General features: G+C 51.8%; 1 protein-coding gene across 4 annotated transcripts in view; it reads left to right on the plus strand.

The window, feature by feature from the left end:
- Positions 1-18614, plus strand: part of LOC111152978 (phospholipase C gamma 2) — a 140304-nt gene that overhangs the window by 65692 nt on the left and 55998 nt on the right. For 2 of the 4 annotated variants that reach the window (XM_022511757.1, XM_022511758.1), the window contains exons 7-14: positions 3643-3686; positions 5756-5828; positions 10013-10114; positions 11150-11268; positions 12991-13076; positions 14453-14573; positions 14882-15050; positions 18130-18234. In XM_022511757.1, the coding sequence (XP_022367465.1) occupies positions 3643-3686; positions 5756-5828; positions 10013-10114; positions 11150-11268; positions 12991-13076; positions 14453-14573; positions 14882-15050; positions 18130-18234 (819 nt within the window). Of the gene's footprint in view, positions 1-2546; positions 3266-3642; positions 3687-5755; positions 5829-10012; positions 10115-11149; positions 11269-12990; positions 13077-14452; positions 14574-14881; positions 15051-18129; positions 18235-18614 lie in introns of those variants that run through there. The other 2 variants (XM_022511760.1, XM_022511759.1) reach the window with 2 other exon arrangements.

Here is an 18614-nt window from a genome sequence, read left to right on the forward strand (position 1 = left end):
GCCCTGGCTTCTGTGGTCCCCATCCTGTGGCACGGCCCCTTCCCTTGTCTCCTGGGAATCAAGTCAGAGGTGACTTTTCCTCTTAGCCTTTAGTTTTCCCCAGAGAAAATTAATTTACCTATTATTTTAGGCATTCCTTCAACACATGTTTGAGCCAGGAGGACACAGTGGTTGATAAAACAGACACTTCCTCTGACCTCACGGAGCCCTGGCTGCGGCCAGAGGGTTTAAGGATGTCACCTGTAATTACACGGGGCCAACAACATCCTGGTTTGGTAGACTTTGACCCCATAACTACACACAGTAATGCTAGAATGACTTAATTGCTGTCTCTCCACTGTGTGCCTGTATCATCTAGAATATTCTTCTGTCATTGCTGGGATGCCGTTATTTACTCTGTGTACATCTGCTCGTACTGTGTGGGCCAGTGGAGAACTACCAAGGTAGATCAGGGTCGACATTCTGACCCCTTGATGTTCTAGATGTGTCATCTTGGAACTCCTGCTTGTCGTCCCAGAGTCTGTTTTATGTGTCTGAGGTGGGGTTTGTTTTATTGCTTTCCTGATGGGGTGGGCACGAGGGGTGACTGAGGTCGTGGCTGCCCTGCACCAGCTCAGGACAGGCCCTCTGAGTCCTCAGAGCTGTCCCAGCAGACCCCAGGCAAGTGGCGGAGGAGAACAGACCTCTGTCTCCCGCTGTGCGGGGCTGGCTGTGTGGAGCACCCATGGACGTCTCCAGGGAGGGTCTGCCCCCTGCCACTCTCCCTGCATCTGCTGTTCGCTGGCCTTCCTGGGGGCTCCCCACGCTCCCGTTTCTGCCTCTGTCATCACGTGGCCGCCTTGTCCTGGCCCATGCCTGTTTCATGTGTCCCCCTTTATAAGGACTCCAGTCATGGCCTTAGGGCCCACCCTAATCCAGGAGGACCTTGCTTTTACCTGATCACATCTGCAAAGACCTTCTCTCCAAACCAGGCCACACTGAGAATGTAGCAGGGAGGGAGTGGGGCTTGCACAGATCACTAAAGATGTTGTTAGGTTACGACATGGCATGCTGTAACCTCTTGCATCTGTCAAATGCCGTCCCTGACATGTTTCCGCTGTCCAACTGCTGCCCCATTTCCCTGCCCTGTGGAGGGACCCGCTCCAGGAGCCCCATCAGCATCACTGTCTCGCCCCCACTCCGTTTCCTGACCTTGTCCCAGCCATGGGTCCAGGCCTCCCACTCCTCGGCCGTTCATCTGGTCTTCTCACCAGTGACCTCCACGCCCACAAAGCCACGGGTCTTCGGGATACTGCACTGTCTCCTTTCTCCTCTCACCTCACCATCTGTGCACTCACAAGGTCCTTGGCTGGGTCTTTGATTTCTCGGCATCCGAAGGTTGGTGCATCCCAGGCAGGGCCAGTGCTTAGCTCGACTCTCCCATCTAACTACCTGCTTCCCTTGCTTCTCACTCTGGAGTGAGACCCCTTCTGGAAGAGACCTCTTGATGCTTCTCCCCTCCCCCAAGCCTCTACTTCAGGGGGTACATGTCTGGCTGCTCTGCTGGATGGGCCCAGGAATCTTCTCGCCTTTTGAGTTCCATTCCCCGTGACCCCCACCGCCACACCTTCCCTGTTCCGTTGCATCTTTGAATTCTGCTTTTGTTTGTGCAAGTGGTGAGCCTTTTTGCTTTCAGTCCTTTTCCTGCCCTGCTCTGTACCCTGCGGGGGTGGGGTGGGACGAATCTCCAAAACACATTCCCACGTGCTTCTGCCAGCAGGGTCAGCCAATGGGGTGATTGGGATGGAGATACAGGCATACGAGAGGGGAAGCTGGGGTGTTTCTCCCCATGTTTTCTGGCTCTGGAAGCATCTGTGCAGGAAGGGCACCTCCTTTGTCCCAGCTGTCCACCTGGCTGAAATGGGGTGGGGCTTTTTTTGTGCTTCATTGAAAAGAAGGGGTTTTCTCCAGGTGTAAGGAGACCAGTATCAGGGTTTGGGTTTGGAAGGGATCTGGCTTTAAACACTAGGTTGGTCTAGGGATCTAAGTGGCAAATAAATCCAGATCTCAAAGAGCGTGCAGGCACTGCCTCAAGTCCCGCTCTTTCTCTTTCTCTCTCTCTCTCTCTCTCTTTTTTTTTTTTTTTTTTTAATAAAGAAATGGCTATGCTGTAAATGACACGTAAATAGAAGGAAGTACTTCTGAGTTTTTCTAAAAGAGTGGCTCTTAACCTTTCTGGGTGACCTATTTTTTTGAGATGTCAATTAAAGCTGTAGGTCATCTTTCCAGGGGAAAAAAAAAGCGCATACGTGCAGAGACTTACACAGATCTCCTGATGCTTCCTGGGGGCCTGGAGGTACCTTTTCTAGAAGTTTGCTTTTCCACGTGTCATCCTGGACTCCACGCATCTTGGCAAGAGGACCGGGGAGGCCAGAGCAGGGGAGCTGTTTACATCATGAACTGCTTGTAACATCCCAGTGGCTGCATTTCCATTTATGCCCTAATTTTTTTTCTTTGAGATTTTATTTATTTATTTATTTATTTGAAGAGAGAGCGCGTGCATGCGCACGAGCCAGGGAGAGGGGCAGAGGGAGAGGGAGAAGCCGGCTCTCCACTGAGCGCAGGGCCCTGACTCTGAGCCCGGGCTCCATTTGGGGACTCCAGGATCATGACCTGAGCCGAAAGCAGACGCTTAACTGACAGAGCCCCCCAGGCACCCCTGTGCCCCACATTTTTCCGAAAGCTTATCCAATCACAGACTCAATGAAAGACCATTTAAGTGTTGCTACCTAACCAGGAGCAGACACAGTATGAGTGTGTTTGCGTGTGTGTGTGCATGTGCACCTGCGTGTGTAAGGTGCTTGGCCACTGAGTTGTCTCTGTGGAAGCTGGCAGGAGGGCTACCGCGGGCTTCCTGGTGGAGGAGCTCTCCATCGCGACATCCACGGTGAGAGCAGCAGGCTGTGAAGAGCAGGACCAAGGCTGTCCAGTATTTCTTTCTTGCTCTTGAATTTGAAGATGAAAACTTAGCTCAGAAATTTACAGACTTGAAATGCAACAGTGAAGGTGTGGAAAGGGTCGCGCGTTCTCTGGTGGAGGTGCTGGTCGGGACCTCGTTTGGAGAGTAGCGCGGTGAATGTATCAGAGTTAATGTGCATACCCCCTACCCGCCCAGGTGCTTCCCAGTCTAGGATTCTGCCCGATGGAAATACTTGTGCAGCTGGACACAAATGTTGTTTATGGACGTCCTTTGTAATACTGAATGCAAGGGCAGAAAATCCGTGATGTACGTATTATGGAAAATGGGGTTTTCAAAGTAGTGAGGCAAGACTGTTTGAGTTTGCAGAATAATATAGACCACTTAGAACAAACAGCTGAAAGTTTAGAGACATGGATGTAATATAAGATGTAATTAAACGACTATCCATCAAGCACATTCTAGAAGGAAACCTACCAAATTACCGAGGTTGATAGCTTCTCAGGAATAAGACTAAGAAGAGGGTGAGGAAGACGACTCCCTTTTGTTGATGAGTTTCTCTCGTGTTTGCCTATTTATAGTTCATACCAATTATAATTTTTTAATTAAAACCCTTCATTTGCATGAGCGGCTCGCCTTGTCTAATGTTATTTTTTTTATGTGTTTTTCTTTGTTTTATATTTCAGATTCTTGATGAATTCAAAAAAGATTCTTCTGTGTTCATCTTGGGGTGAGGCATCTCTTCTGGGGTCATGTTCAGGGTGGCTGTGCTGGGAACAGGTGCCCACATGGGCCCTCCTATTTGGGCCAGCTGTGCCAAGAGGGCCGCCTCTACGGGCAGCCACTGGTCTGCACTGGGACAAGGTCTCCTACTGGGGAGTTGTCTTTCCTGAGCCTGTGGCATGGATAAACAGGAACAGCAAAGGGGTTTGTGGCATGGTAGGAGGGTGGCCTAGAAGGTTCTATAGAGAAGCACGTATGCTTGAGGACTTGCTTTCCCAGAAAGGAGTTTGGGAAATTCCTGGTTAAGCAGGCTCAAGTGAAGTAAAATGTGTTGGCACATATAAAGTGCTTCACGCAGGGTGTGGGATGGCAAAGGGCTTGTGAATAATGACAGTGGTATTATTATTACAGTGTAAGTGTTGCAGGACTTGTCAGGACCTTTATTGTTCTTATCTCCCCCACCCCAAGATTGGTTTATTATTTTAGAGTGTGAGTGAGCTGGCAGAGGTTTAGAGGGAGAAGAGAGAGAACCTCAAGCAGACTCTGTGCTGAGCTCAGAGCCCAACACAGGGCTCATTCTCACAACCTGAGATCATGACCTGAGTCAAAACCAAGAGGCAGATGCTCAACTGACTGAGCCACCCATGTGCCCCAAGACCTTTACTGTTGGTACTAATTCCCTGAGCGTGGGATAAATGAAGTGTTCTGTATTTCCCAAGCCTGTCTGCCTGGGAGGAATATTTGCCCTAGAGCTAGTAGCACATAGAGTGGTGTGAGGCATGCTGACCTGGGCCTGCTTTTCCGAACCGGCCCTCATTGATGAGGAAACTCTGGCAACTGATCCTTCTGTCCCTTTCTAAACCAGAAACCTCAAGACTGCAAAGTCCATGTGAAATAGATGTGATTTTTGTGCGGTATTTTAAGGAAAAGTTAGTGTTAGACCATGAGGCTGGTTAGCAAAGAAGGTCACAGATTCATACAAATCCTAATTAAACACCAAAGCCTTTGAACCCTGAGTGTTTAGTCAAGGGAACAGCTAAAAGTGTGTTTTATCTTGTATATTTAAAAAGACCCCCCCAACACACACACACACACACACACACACACACACACACACACACCCTTGTGAATGGTTGGGGTAAAGTACAGATTTCCCTGGAAAGCTCTGTTCTATGGAAACACTTTCTGTAGAGACCAGGGTTGCTGGTCCTGTGAGGTCCCAGTGTTTGAGTAACCGCGAGCAGCCTCTGACCCCGAGGCCATCTGTCACCAGGCTGCGGGCCAGGGTGGAGTGTCCCTGTATTCACGTGAAGGGTTCCCTTCTCTCAAACAGTAAATCATCCTGACAGGGGGCCTCTGCCTGCCCCAAAGCCCGTGTTGTGCATCTTCAGGTCGTGTCTCCCCATCTGTCCAGAATCTGGGGGGACTTCATCTGACCCTCCACTCCTACTTCAGAGCCCTGAGTGGCTGAACAAAGTCTGCACTGTGGCCTCTGAGGAGACCCTCTGATGGGCCCTGTTCACTTCTCCAGAGTTGGCTTCCCCAAGACTCTGTCCACATCCAGCCCTACCCAAGCCTTTGCGGTGTGGCTCAGGCCTGCCCCCTGCACTGCTCTCTCCCTGCACTCCTGCCTCTTTCCACCTTCTGTTGTTCGTTCTTTTGGCCTTTGCATACCTGCTTCCCTTTGCGCAAGACCCTTTCTACCTCCTGGTGAGTCCCTCTCATTCTCTGACTCCCTCAGCTGCCGCGTCCTCCAGAAAGCCTCCCTCAGCCCTCCAGGTCTCAATCTGGCTCCCCTCTTTCCACTGTCATCTCCTCTCCTTATTGTACTGTGTCCCCCGAGGCCATACTCCCGGAGGCTCTCTGTAGATCCCAGAGCACGCCGGTAGCCCTGGGAGCAGCAAAAGGCAGATTCAGGGCCCCCTCCCAGGTTGGGGTGTCACAGCCCCTCCTTGCATCCTCTGAGGTCGGGGGTGTAGTGTCTGTCACCTTGTGTCCCCAGAGCCTCGCAGGGTGTTTGGTGGCAGCTTCTACGGTTGTGTTCTGTCTAAACACCCTCCTTTTCCCCGAGGACAGCAATACCGACCGGCCGGACGCCTCCGCTGTTTACCTGCACGACTTCCAGCGCTTTCTCTTACACGAGCAGCAGGTGAGAGGCGCGTCTCCCCTTCTCCCCAGCTGCCACATCACCTGTGATTGCCTGAAACACGGGGGCTCCCTGTCCAGGGCCACCTTGGTGTCTCAGACTCTGGAAAGAGAACAGCCTCTTCTGGGCCTCTTTCCCAGGCGCAGACCGAGAAAGGGGAAAGCAAGAGCCGCCCAGGGTCCGGGGGTGGTGTGTCCCCCGACCAGCTGGCGTCTGCTCCTCCCGGCACGTTGCACGTGTCCCTTTCCCGGAAGCCTTCCCTGGTTGATGGGAAGATGGGACCTGGCAGACGATCCTGCCAGGTCCTCTAGGGGATAAGACAGCCCCGCTGTCCTTTAGCAAATGACACATGGGGGAGTGTCCCCGCGTGTTTGTGGACAGACTGGTGGCGGAGTGAAGGGGCTTTGTGTTGGGGTGGTGGTTTTCCATCAGAGTGGCTCTACCCAACAGGCCATACTGGCCATGTGTGGAGCCATGTTTGGTCGTCACAGCTGGGCAGGCTAGTGGCCCGTAGTGAGTGGAGGCCCCGGGCGCTGCTTCACATTCTGAAATGCATGGGACAGCCTCTCCCGTCAAGGGTCAATAGGGTTGCGGTTGAGAAACTCCCCAGTTCAACTAAGAGAAACCTGAGATCTTCTTACCAGCTGTGTGACCTCAAGCAGGTGGTTTGACCTTTCTGCTCCCCAGTTTCCTCTGTAAATGGGGCCGGGAGCCCTGCTTCCCAGAATTCGTCAGAGAGTAATGATCTCTGTCTGTGAGTTTGTATATGTGCATATTCATGTATTTAAATTTTTTATGTGTTTCGCTGGAGTTGTCTTTGCTTTTTTTTTCCTCCTAATTTCATTTTTTTATTTTGTTATTTTTTTTTTAAAGACTTTATATTTTTAGAGCTGTTTTAGGTTCATAGCAATATTTAGTTCATTTACTTTTCCAAAAACTCCGTATTGCAGACCATATCAGACACAGGAGCGGACAGGCTGGCATCCCGGGTCACCGTGTACCCGTCACTTAGATGAAGAAATGATGAACGTGTTTCCGGTTTTATTTCACCTGTCCTCCATCTCCACACCTGGCTGCCTCCTGCCCTCCCCCCTCTTCCTCATTTACTTCCCCTTCTTCTTCATTGTTGCTGGAATATTCTAAAGCAAACCCAGACTGGATCTTTTCACTTATAAATGCTTCATTGTATCTCTCCTAAAGATACAAACTTTTTTTTTTTTTAATGAAACATAACCACAGTAGTCCTGTCCTCCCACCAACACTACCTTCTTTTTTTTTTTTTTTTTTTAAAGATTTTATTTATTTATTTGACAGATAGAGATCACAAGTAGGCAGAGAGACAGGCAGGGAGAGAGGAGGAAGCAGGCTCGCCGCTGAGCAGACAGCCCAACGTGGGGCTCGATCCCAGGGCCCTGGGATCATGACCTGAGCCGAAGGCAGAGGCTCAACCCACTGAGCCACCCAGGCGCCCCCCAACGCTACCTTCTTAATGTTACCCAATGCATATCCCACATTCAGATTTCATTGATTGTAGAGAAAATAATGAACAGAGACATATGCTTTGCACAAGGTCAGCCATGTGGAGGCCCAGACAAAGGCGGTAGCCGCTACGGTGCCTGATGAGTGAGGACCAAGGACACGGAGAGGCCATGCTTTCCCCATGTGGGCTTGAACCAGAGTGACCAAGAGAGGGCTTGTGTGTGCCCCCTGAGACGAGAGCTAAAATGGGGTACACTGAAGGGGCAAACGCACGGTCTGGGCACCTTATATGCTGGGTACTGGGCTCCTGGTGGCCTGAAGCAGAGAGGGGCACATGCTTTTCTTTTTTCCTTTTTTTTTTTTTTTTTTTTTTTTTTTAAAGATTTTATTTGTCAGAAAGAGAGAGCATGCACAAGTTGGAGGGAGAAGCAGGCTCCCTGCCAAGCAAGGCTCCCAATGTGGGATTCGATCCCAGGACCCTGGGATCATGACCTGAGCCGAAGGAAGATGCTTTACTGACTGAGCCGCCCAGGGGCCAGCAATATGCAATTCAAACAAAAACTTTGAGGGGAAAAAATTTATATACTCTGATGAAATAATTGCCCTTCTAGGAACTTGTCCTATAGAAGTAGTGGCAGAATCTTTAACAGAAATGAAAACTTGGAAGTGACTTCAAAGTTCCCACTGGTGGACTAGTTAAAGGTACCACAGCCCAGCCCTAGAGCAGGTAAAAGGAAGACTCCAGAAATGATGTCCCTGGGTCGGCCTCGGGCTCATGGTCAGGTCTCGGTCAATGGCTGAAGTCTCTGTTTCTCCACTTATGCAATGTGGAGAGTCCTACGTACCTCCTGGGGGTGTGGGAGTTCAAAATGAGCCAATATGTGATAAAGGTTTACCATGGAGCCTGGCATGTAGTCTATGCCCAGTGCTGCTGGCACTTGCCCCTACACCAAGTAGGTAGAATTTTTTTTTTTTTTTTAACCCCCAGAATATTGGTATTTGAAGCCCCTTTAGGTAGAAACTTTCTTTATTCCCAGCCAGGCTAGTTCCAGGTTACACGGGCTAAGCACCCCTATTTTTTAATAAATGCAAAAGCTTTGTAGGAGAAGGAAGGAGGAAACCCCTGGCTTCTGGCGCGCATCAAGGGCCGGGGAGGCGCTTGCATTAGGCAGCCAAGATTTGGGTTTCGTGTTCTCGTATTCAAAGATCGTGACACCTCACGGGCGGATAAACTGGCTTCTCCCCAGCCTCCTGGCTGTTTTGTGTCCCTATCCAGGTAGATTTGCAAGGGTCAACAGCAGAGGCTCAGTGTGGATCTGCGACCCACGCACCGTTTCTCACCACCTCATTTGCATCTGTCCTCACGCCTTTGTTTCTTTCTGACATCCTGGTCTGACCCTTCCCATCCAAGCACACATGGATGTGGTAGCACATTTGCTTTTGTTATCCTGGAAGGCCAAGGTTTTAGAATATTCAGAATCCATAAAACATGAGTCAAAGGTGACTACTCTCTGTGCCAGGTTTCATCTTTGTGCCTATGAATATATGGGCTTTTAGGAATTAGGAGAAGAGTAGAGTTCGTTTATGCTGTGTGTTCTTTTTCTAATGGGCTCCTGCGTGTCTAAGCTCCAGAAACTGTTCTTGACCTGCTGAATGTGAGTCTCAGACATTATCCAAAACTCTGAGCAGCATGACTTGGCTGACTCTTTTTTGATAAACGTTTTTTTAAAAATTATTTATTTATTTATTTGACATAGAGAGAGAGAGAGAGAGAGATCACAAGTAGGCAGAGTGGCAGGCAGAGAGAGGGGGAAGCAGGCTCCCCACTGAGCAGAAAGCCCGATGCGGGGCTTGATCCAGGACCCTGAGATCATGACCTGAGCCGAAGGCAGAGGTTCAACCCACTGAGCCACCCAGGCGCCCCGACTTGGCTGACTCTTTGAAAAGAGGACACACTCTGTGTCCGTTGATTTGGAACCCTCACTCTGCTCCTTACTAGTTGTGTGAACTTGGGATTGTCCCGTAACATCCTGAGTTTCTGTTTCCTCCTCTTTCCAATGACGACACACGACCTGCAGAGTCACATGGACTAACCGAGGTGACCGTCCAAGGAGAAGGATGGTGTGAGCCAGCTGCCGGGATCAGAGCAGTGTCTGTATGCCAGAGGCTGGGTTAAATCCATAACCCTGTTTCACACGGTCTTACACAGAAACCGCAGCTAGGAAGTATTCTCATGTAACAGATGAGGGGCACAGGGAGGGGGTGTAGCTGGCCAGGGTCAGCCAAGTGGGTAGCCGGCAGTCTGACCCATGTTCAGTGGCCTCTTCATGCCAGTAAATGTAAAGAGCCAGCAGAGGGCAGGAGCTGGCAAACTCTGGTCGGGGCCGAATCCGGCCCACCACCTGCTTTTTGTAAATAAAGCTTTATTGGAACACAGCCATGCCAATTTGTGTATGTTTTGTCTATGGTGCTTTTTGCAGTACAGGAGCAGAAATTTGAGTGGCCGTGACCCAAAGACTAAATTATTCAACCCTTTGGTCCTTTATATTTGTGAAGTACAGAGTCACGCGTGGTAGGTGGCACTTGATCGCATGTGAACCTGAAATAGGTTGATATTTTGGTCTTTGATGGAAACCGGATCCTGAGAGAGGAAGGGTTTTGCCAGTCCTCCTTCTGATGAGCTCTTGTTCTCTCTCTGTCACTCAAAGGAGCTTTGGGCTCAGGATCTGAACAAAGTCCGAGAGCGGATGACTAAGTTCATCGATGACACCATGAGGGAGACTGCCGAGCCCTTCTTGTTTGTCGATGAGGTGAGTGGGCTCCTTGTCAACTCGGCTTATCTTTTTGACTCACGTCTGTGACCTCTGGAGTTTATTTTTCCAGTTCTCTTCCCTTAGAAGGCTTTGCTTTCGTCCGCCCCCCAGCTGACTCTGTTGGTTGAGAGCTGGTTTTCTTCTAGGTTCTGAGTTACCGCCTTCTGTCTTGCTCGTCTTTCTCTACTGGGCCTGTGTGTCCTGGGGGGGTTCTTGGCTCTGCCCACCAGACGACGTCTGCCGCCAGGGAGTGTCTCACAACGCAGGCATGGCGACCAGACTGAAAAGCCGATGGGACGTCTGCATCTGCCCCGGGTGAAGCAGCTGGGGAGGTGGGGCTGAGAGGAGGACTGGGGTACTCCTGCCTCATGGAAGGCTGTTTCCAGGCAGCAGAGTATAGCCCTGTGCCACTCAGTCCGATTTTTTTTTTGAGTGAGGTATTGGGGTAGGAAATTTCCTGCCTTTTCCATGTTAGGATACTGGTTATATTCTTTTTTTTTTTTTAAGATTTTATTTATTTATTTGACAGAGAGATCACAAGTAGGCAGAGAGGCAGGCAGAGAGAGAGGGGGAAGTAGGCTCCCTGCCGAGCAGAGAGCCCAACGTGGGGCTCGATCCCAGGACCCTGAGATCAGGACCTGAGCCGAAGGCAGAGGCTTAACCCACTGAGCCACCCAAGTGCCCCTACTGGTGCTATTCTTTTGCTTTAAGTTGGGTGGTGAGCTTACAAATATTCATGGTATTACTATGCCTTAAATCTTACGCGCGGGAGGCAGGTACGTTTGTAGTATCCACTATCTCCGGATTCACATTACAAAGGGAAACATCACATGGGTGAGTGAAAGGTGTCTATCTATCCTGTTGTGATCTGAGCCTTCTGCCTTACAAATCTGGGTGCCTGAGGCCAGGAGACCTTCCTCTGAGTTCCTGAATCAGAGCTTCCATCTCCCAGTATTGGCCGAGACCAGAAAGATCCAGGCCCCACCCGTCCTCATCACCCTCATGACAGTCTTGCCTCTGTGACTCTCCCAGTTCCTCACGTACCTCTTTTCGCGGGAGAATAGCATCTGGGATGAGAAGTACGACGTGGTGGACATGCAGGACATGAACAATCCCTTGTCCCATTACTGGATCTCCTCTTCGCATAACACGTGAGTTTCTCAGTGAGCCTGTGACGGGCTGAGGGGCCGGGTTGGGGGGGGGCGGTGCGCCAGCACCCTGCTCCGGGGAGGCGTGTGGGAGCAGGCAGATTCCAAGGCCATGCTGCTCAGACTAGAATGTACAAAAGCTTCTGGAAGGGATGTGGGAATGTAACCCCACCTTTCCCAGTTGGTATTTGCATTAATCATGTTTTATCCTATGACCCTAAAAAGCAAGTTGGCAAAGCTGGCTTTCACGGACATCTCTGGGTAGCCACAGCAAAGCAATGAATGAGTTATTGAACTGGTACTTACTGAGTGTGTTCCCTGTGCCTGCTGGGTATGGGGGGTATAGCAGGGGAGACAGCAGGAGCAGCCCTGTCCTTGGGTACTCGGAGGGGAAAGGCCTCCCTTGTTTTGTGTTAAAGATTTATTTATCAGTTTTTGAGAGAGAGAAAGAGAGAGAGTACAAGCCCATGAATTGGGGAGAGGCAGAGGGAGAGGGAGACAAGCAGACTCCCCACCAAGCATGGAGCCCTGTGTGGGGCCTGATCTCAGGACCCCAAGATCATGAGCCAAAACCAAGAGTCATACACCCAACCAGCTGAGCCATCCAGGTGCCCCCAAAGCCTCCTTTTACTCAAGGATGAACAGGAGTTGTTGAGAGAAGTACAGGTGGTGAGGCAAGGAGGAGCCGCACGTGCAAAGACCTGGGGGCAGGAGGAGCCGAGGGGGTCTGTTAAGATTATTAGATCGTACAGTCCAGGAGGGTGAGTGGCAGGAGAGGAGGACAGCAGTTCTGCCTGAGTGGAACCTTTAAAATTACAGCAAAGGGCACTTGGCAGTAGGAGCCACTGATAGCTTCGAAGTCAGAGAGCAACACATTCACATTTACATTTTATTATCCCAGTTATCTCAATTGCAAAAGAGAGGGTAGACTGGAAGGGAGAAGTTGCACTCAGGTTCCCCTGTGTAGTCAGCTTGTGAGGTGAGGGTGAGAGGGTGAAAATCTTGGGGCCTGGCCATCTGGAGAGCGGCAGGACTGGTACCTTCCCATGTGTCACCGCAGGCAGGAGTCAGAAGGCGTTTTGGAAGGTGATGTCTTCTTAGGGGCAAACTAATTGTCGGCCGCGGCCGTTGGTTTAGAGTGCTGAATGCTGCCAAACCCAGAGGACGGTGAAGGAATGTGAACTCTTGAAAGGGGTGTGGGGCACGGACATGAGGAGGAGGAAAGTGCGTACAAATATGCATTTTTATGTCAGTTTTGGTGGACACAGTTCAAAGCATAGTGAATTCCAGCAATCGTTGTTCAAGACCTGTGTCCGGCCTGGAGCCCTGGTACCACAATGGCGGCCCATCATTGGACTAAGGGCCTCCTAGCAGGCACCGTGGTGGTGGGGCATGGGGGGTGATAGTAGGGTCTTTAATTGATTGCCGTAAGTCAGTGTCACTCCTGATACCCCTGGACCAACTTCTCCTCCAAAGAATACATAGTCTTGACCCTTCCTTTGGATCACCAAGATGGCTGTTGTTCACGTCCTGTGACTGTGGCCTGGAGCCCAAGACTTGTGCCCGGGGTGGCCACACGTTTGCTTGTGTCTGGCCCAGATCCTAACTGTGGATCTTTCTAGACAGGAAGAATTCAGGATGTTGGGCACTTGGGCTGAGGAGTTCCCCAAGACGCCCCAGGGTGCGGGCCTGTCCCCTCCATGGCCATGGCGTCCTCTCCCTCAGGTACCTCACCGGCGACCAGCTGCGGAGCGAGTCGTCCACAGAAGCCTACATCCGCTGCCTGCGGGCGGGCTGCCGCTGCATTGAGCGTGAGTGCTGCTCGTCCGGGGTGGGGGGCCCTCGGGGGGACTGGAGCTCTGCCATGTCCCTGCTTGATGCTCCCGTTGTCTGAAAGGCCTGAGTTGTGTGGGTGACGGGGACAGGCCACGGGAGGACCCAGGTACCCGTAGCCTGGGGTGGGGGATGCGGTCACTAAATGGCAGCCGCCGTTCCCAGAGGGTCTCCCCGCAGGACGAGGCGTGGTGTCGAGCCTGGCCGGACTGGAGTGGGAAACCCTGGGGCGGCGGCCCGGGGCCTCTGGAGAGTGTCCTGATGTGGTGGCGGGGCTGGGAGGCTTGGTTAGGCTGCTTTTCTCCTTCAGTTGCCCTCCGGGCTGTTCACGGAGGAAGGCAGGAGCCCTCTGTGTTTCGGCAGCTGGCCCGGCCTTGGATGCCATCTGACCCTTCTTGTCACAGCCGCTCACGGACACCCACAGGCCCTGGACGTGCTCGGGAGCCCGCTGCTTCCTCCCGGCCTGTCTGCACCTGTTAAAGCGCGCAGGTGCACTGGGCTGAGAAGGGGCCCAGAGCACTGACGGAGGGTGCAGTTTTATCAAACCTCAGACCTCAGACCATCAGACCCGAATGGCACTTAACCCTACAGATGGTTGTCTGGTGTATGCCCCCCTTCCCGGGAAAAAGCAAGTGTGAAAAAATTAAGTATGAAGCAATCAGCTCCTGGTACCTCTGGGGGTTGAAAATGAGGGGATATTTACCTGCTACCTAACCTAGTTCTGTTTGAATGTTTTCCTATGAAGCTGAGAAAAATAAGCATCTCCTTGCTCTGTATTATTTCCACTAGCAGAACAAGCAAGCCGAGGGAGATCAGAAACCAATCCCACAGTATAAATCTATTTTTTAAAAAAAGGAAACACAGGGGCGCCTGGGTGGCTCAGTGGGTTAAGCCTCTGCCTTCAGCTCAGGTCATGAGCCCGGGGTCCTAGGATCGAGCCCTGCATCGGGCTCTCTTCTCAGTGGGGAGCCTGCTTCCCCTTCTCTCTCTCTGCCTACTTGTGATCTCTCTCTCTGTCAAATAAATAAATAAAATCTTTAAAAAAATAAAAATAAAAAAGGAAACATTGAAACTAGCTTCTTTGGGATGACTGTATTGGGGATCTTTAAGCAACTACGGTCTTCCCATAACTGCACAAGTAGTGCATGTACACAAGTAACAGGGCTCCTCGTGTTGCCAGCCCCCGAGGGGAGTTACTGTGTGGCCCCCACGTAAGTAACTGAGCCACTGGGGGCCTGGGGCCAAGCTGGCAGATGCCCACCCCCCCACCCCCCTCGCGGTGTGGCTGCCGTCAGTGGACTCTCCAGGCAGGGACAGATGGCCGGGTGTCAGGACTACATGTTTCTCCCCTCAGTGGATTGCTGGGACGGGCCCGACGGGAAGCCCATCATCTACCATGGCTGGACGCGGACCACCAAGATCAAGTTTGATGACGTCGTGCAGGCCATCAAAGACCATGCCTTTGTCACCTCCAGGTCAGTTGGCTGATTTCCTGGTGGTTCGTCTTTAAGGGAAAGGTGGACAGACGCCCCTGCCCACACGCATACACACCACACACACCCCACACCTACCTACCTGCCCAGCCTCCATCCTCTGGTCTCGCCCAACAAGTCTTCAGCTGAGTGTTGGCGCCCCCTTCAGGCCAAAAGCGCAAGTCCCTCCCTGGTTCTGGAGCTGGGAGGATGCTGGTGCTGGGACACTGGTGCCCTCTGCACCCCCCACCACCTCCCACCCCGGCCCCACCCCCCATCTGCTGGGCTGAGCCCGCTCCTCCCGCACACAGCTTCCCAGTGATCCTGTCCATCGAGGAGCACTGTTGCGTGGAGCAGCAGCGCCACATGGCCCGGGTGTTCAAGGAGGTGTTTGGCGACCAGCTGCTGACGAAGCCCACGGAGGCCAGCGCTGACCAGCTGCCCTCACCCAGCCAGCTGCGGGAGAAGTTCATCATCAAGGTGGGTGGCCTCGGGTGGCCTGGCATTCATTCGGGAGAGCCAGTGGCTCAGAGCCCAGGTCCTGTTCCCACTGCCCGGACTCCCACCAGCTCTCCTAACTCCCTGAGCGACCCTGGGCAAGGTCGTTTAACCTCGAGGTGCCTCTGTTTCCCAGTGCAGTGTGTGAGATGGACACGGACTGGAGGTGGACAGTTGCCCCAAAAGGCTGTGTGTGCTCATGGCTGAAGGGGGTCTCTTGCCAGCTGCTGGCAAGGGGGAGAGATGAAGGTTCAGCTGTGCCCAAGAGTGCCAAGGATGCCAGGGAGAAGGGTGATGTTTGGGGATCTTTATTACTAAGACGAAGAGACCAGGTATATTGTAGCTTAAAGCAAAGAAGAGGTCATATCTTCTTTAAGTGAGGGAGAATGTTCTAGAAGGTTTGAGCGCTGGTCCACAAGGCTGTCAAGGGAACCAGCATCCTCTTATTCTGTAGACCCCGAGAGAATCCATTCAGAATCTGGGTATGGTAGCATGTGAACTTGAGGGGAAATGTTTCCTCTTTATTTTTTTTTTTAATTTTTATTTATTTATTTATTTAAAAGATTTTATTTATTTATTTGACAGAGATCACAAGTAGGCAGAGAAGCAGGCAGAGAGAGATAGGAGGAAGCAGACTCTCTGCTGAGCAGAGAGCCCGATGCGGGGCTCGATCCCAGGACCCTGGGATCATGACCTGAGCCGAAGGCAGAGGCTTTAACCCACTGAGCCACCCAGGTGCCCCAGACCTCTTTATTTTTATTAATCTGTAACTAAAACTTAACATTTCCTTCCCTTGTGAATATCAACAACAAGCCACTTGGGGCTTTGTCACCAGCAGAAATCATGGATAGTTTTATATCGTGTTTACAGTTAGTACAGATATCTCAAAATAATCTTGTATGCATCACTGCTTTGAAATTATGGTGGCTAATCGATTTGATTGTAGATCTTCTATAAAAAGCTAATAAAGAAGCACACCTATTTACATTATAAATATTTAAGGTCTTAATAACTGTATTTCAATATAGTTTCTCTTAAAATTCTGTGCATTGTAAATGTTTTGAGAAACGGGTCTGTCGTCTTCCCCAACTTCAAAGGAGGTCGCTGGCGCAGAAGGGGTGAGGGGTCTGCCCTGGGACGTGGTCCCCGTGTGTGGGGTGGATGGTGGATTGTGGGCCCATTTGAGCATCAGCCTAGAGAGGGGGCAACCTGGACGTGTCCAGGGTCCACGATTTCTGGCAAACAAGTGGGATGTCAGTTCGGTATGTCCCAGCCTGTCCTGCCCTGTGTGTGAGAACCGTCACATGTCCACAGCTCCCACAGAGGCGGCCGAATGTGAAGTCTCCGGTTGAGCCCCTGGTGGAAGGAGAGGGATGGATTTTGTTGACAGGTGGCAGGTTCGTGTGGAAGGACGGACAGGTGTTTACCACACAGAGGGGGGCATTGCCTTCAGGTTGGGGGAATAACTCTGTCAACGTGGGGGTGGTGTGAACGGGTGGCACTTTCCCCAGACTGTCACTGGGCCACCCAGATGCCCTGGGAATACTCCCTGCCTGCCAGGAGGTCACGGTCTAGTGGGTAGACCAGTCACCAGAGGAGGGCCAAACGCTGTGAGGGGCTTTCTCAGAGGCTCATCCGGAGGGGGGGCGTGTTCGTGCCCTCAGGGTAAAGGCACTAGTGTATCTGGAGGATTTGGCTATGACGCCGGGGCAGTTTTCCCAAGACACCAAGGGAAGCTTCCAGCTTGGGGAAGGCAGGATGAGAGGCCGCAAGAGCTGGGCCCGGCAGGGTCCGCGGCTTCTCAGGCATTAGGTCAGTGAGGGTGCATTTCCCTGTAGCTTTGTTTTCGTGGAACCGGTCCCTGTGCATCCCCAGAGGTTTTCTGGCTCTTGTTTTAGGGTGTGAGGTCGGGGAGGCCCCATCAGAGCACCCTTTGCCTCCCCATTGGTACTTTGTGGCTCCCTCCTTTTCTGTTTCAGGGATGAGGGCAAGAACAGCGTTGGTGAGCCTGGCTAGGTGTGACAGTAAACGCTATCCAGTCTCCTGCAGCCCTGAGGGGTGGCAAATCCCAGCCCCCAGGCCCATTTTCCAGATGGGGACCTTGAGGTCTAGAAGGTGGCTCAGCTGAGTTGCGGTTGGCTCCTGCCCAAGAGGGAGCTCGAGGCCGTTCAAAATGACACATGCCGCCTCAGTGTTGACAGGTGGCTTTCATGCCCCTTGGCTGACAGGACCCAGCAGGGGCTGGTGTTACCCCATTTCACAGGGGAAGTGACTGAGACCGAGACAAGCTCTCACCCAGCTAGTAAGGCCCTGAATCTGAGCCCCGGTTGGACTCCCAACCCTGAGCTCCCTCCTCTGGGCCACCAGAATCAAGATTCACGAATACTGGCCTTGCGTGGATGTTGACGCCCATCTGGATGTAGGTTGTTGTTGTCATGGTCTTAGTCTCCCCGATGAGAACTGTAAGCCCCAGAGATGTGTAGCCTCCTGCCCAGGGTTGCACAGCTGAGAAAGCACCTTAACTCTGTGTCCCCGGTGTGCCATCCACAGCCCAGCATTCTGGGCCATCGGACTGGCTGTTCCTGCCCTTCCCTGTGTGTGTGGCAGAGAACATGGGACATCCAGGTGGTGTCACTGACCCACTGTTTATCGAGCACTTACTATCTGCTGAGCTGTCACAGAAGATTCAACAGAGAACCGCACAAAGTCCTGCCGTCGTGGGGCTTATGTTTTTTGACAGGGAAGCAGAAGTCACAGGGAACCACAAAGGGCCCAGAGTTGGAAAATAACTCCCAGTGGCCAGAGAGTGACAGGGATGGGAAGGGGAGTAGAGGCTATTGTTAGATCAAGTAGCTGAGGAAAGCTCCTCTGAGGAGGGGACACCGAGCACAGAGCTGAATGTAGTGAGAGAGAAGGCAGGCGGCGAAAACAGGCAGTGCAAAGGCCCTGAGGTCGACACAGCAGATAGATGCTGGCTGTCTGGCTGATGGGGATGAATGCTTGCTAGCTCCAAGATCCTAAATTTGGGTCTTGAGGGAGACTGTGTGTATTTTCCCCTCAGCATAAGAAGCTGGGCCCCCGGGGCGATGTGGATGTCAACATGGAGGACAAGAAGGATGAGCACAAGCAACAGGGTGAACTGTACATGTGGGATTCCATCGACCAGGTGGGTCTTCCTGCTCCCCTTCTCAGGGCCTTAAGCACATCTGAGGCCTACCAGAGAACTCTGAGAATATTCCTATCTTATTCCCGTTTTCACCTTTCTTTTCTTTTTCTTCTTGCATTTTTAAAAAAAGATTTTATTTATTTATTTGACAGACAGAGATCACAAGTAGGCAGAGAGGCAGGCGGAGAGGGGGGGGAAGCAGGCTCCCTGCTGAGCAGAGAGCCTGATGTGGGGCTCGATCCCAGGACCCTGAGATCATGACCTGAGCTGAAGGCAGAGGCTTACCCACTGAGCCACCCAGGCGCCCTTCTTTCTGCATTTTTATGTTTTACTTTGAAATCACTTTATATTCCCTGTAACATAATGGACATTCACACACA

This window comes from Enhydra lutris, unplaced genomic scaffold (assembly GCF_002288905.1).
Source record: "Enhydra lutris kenyoni isolate GAN:26980312 unplaced genomic scaffold, ASM228890v2 scaffoldscaffold30, whole genome shotgun sequence".
NCBI lineage: Eukaryota > Metazoa > Chordata > Mammalia > Carnivora > Mustelidae > Enhydra > Enhydra lutris.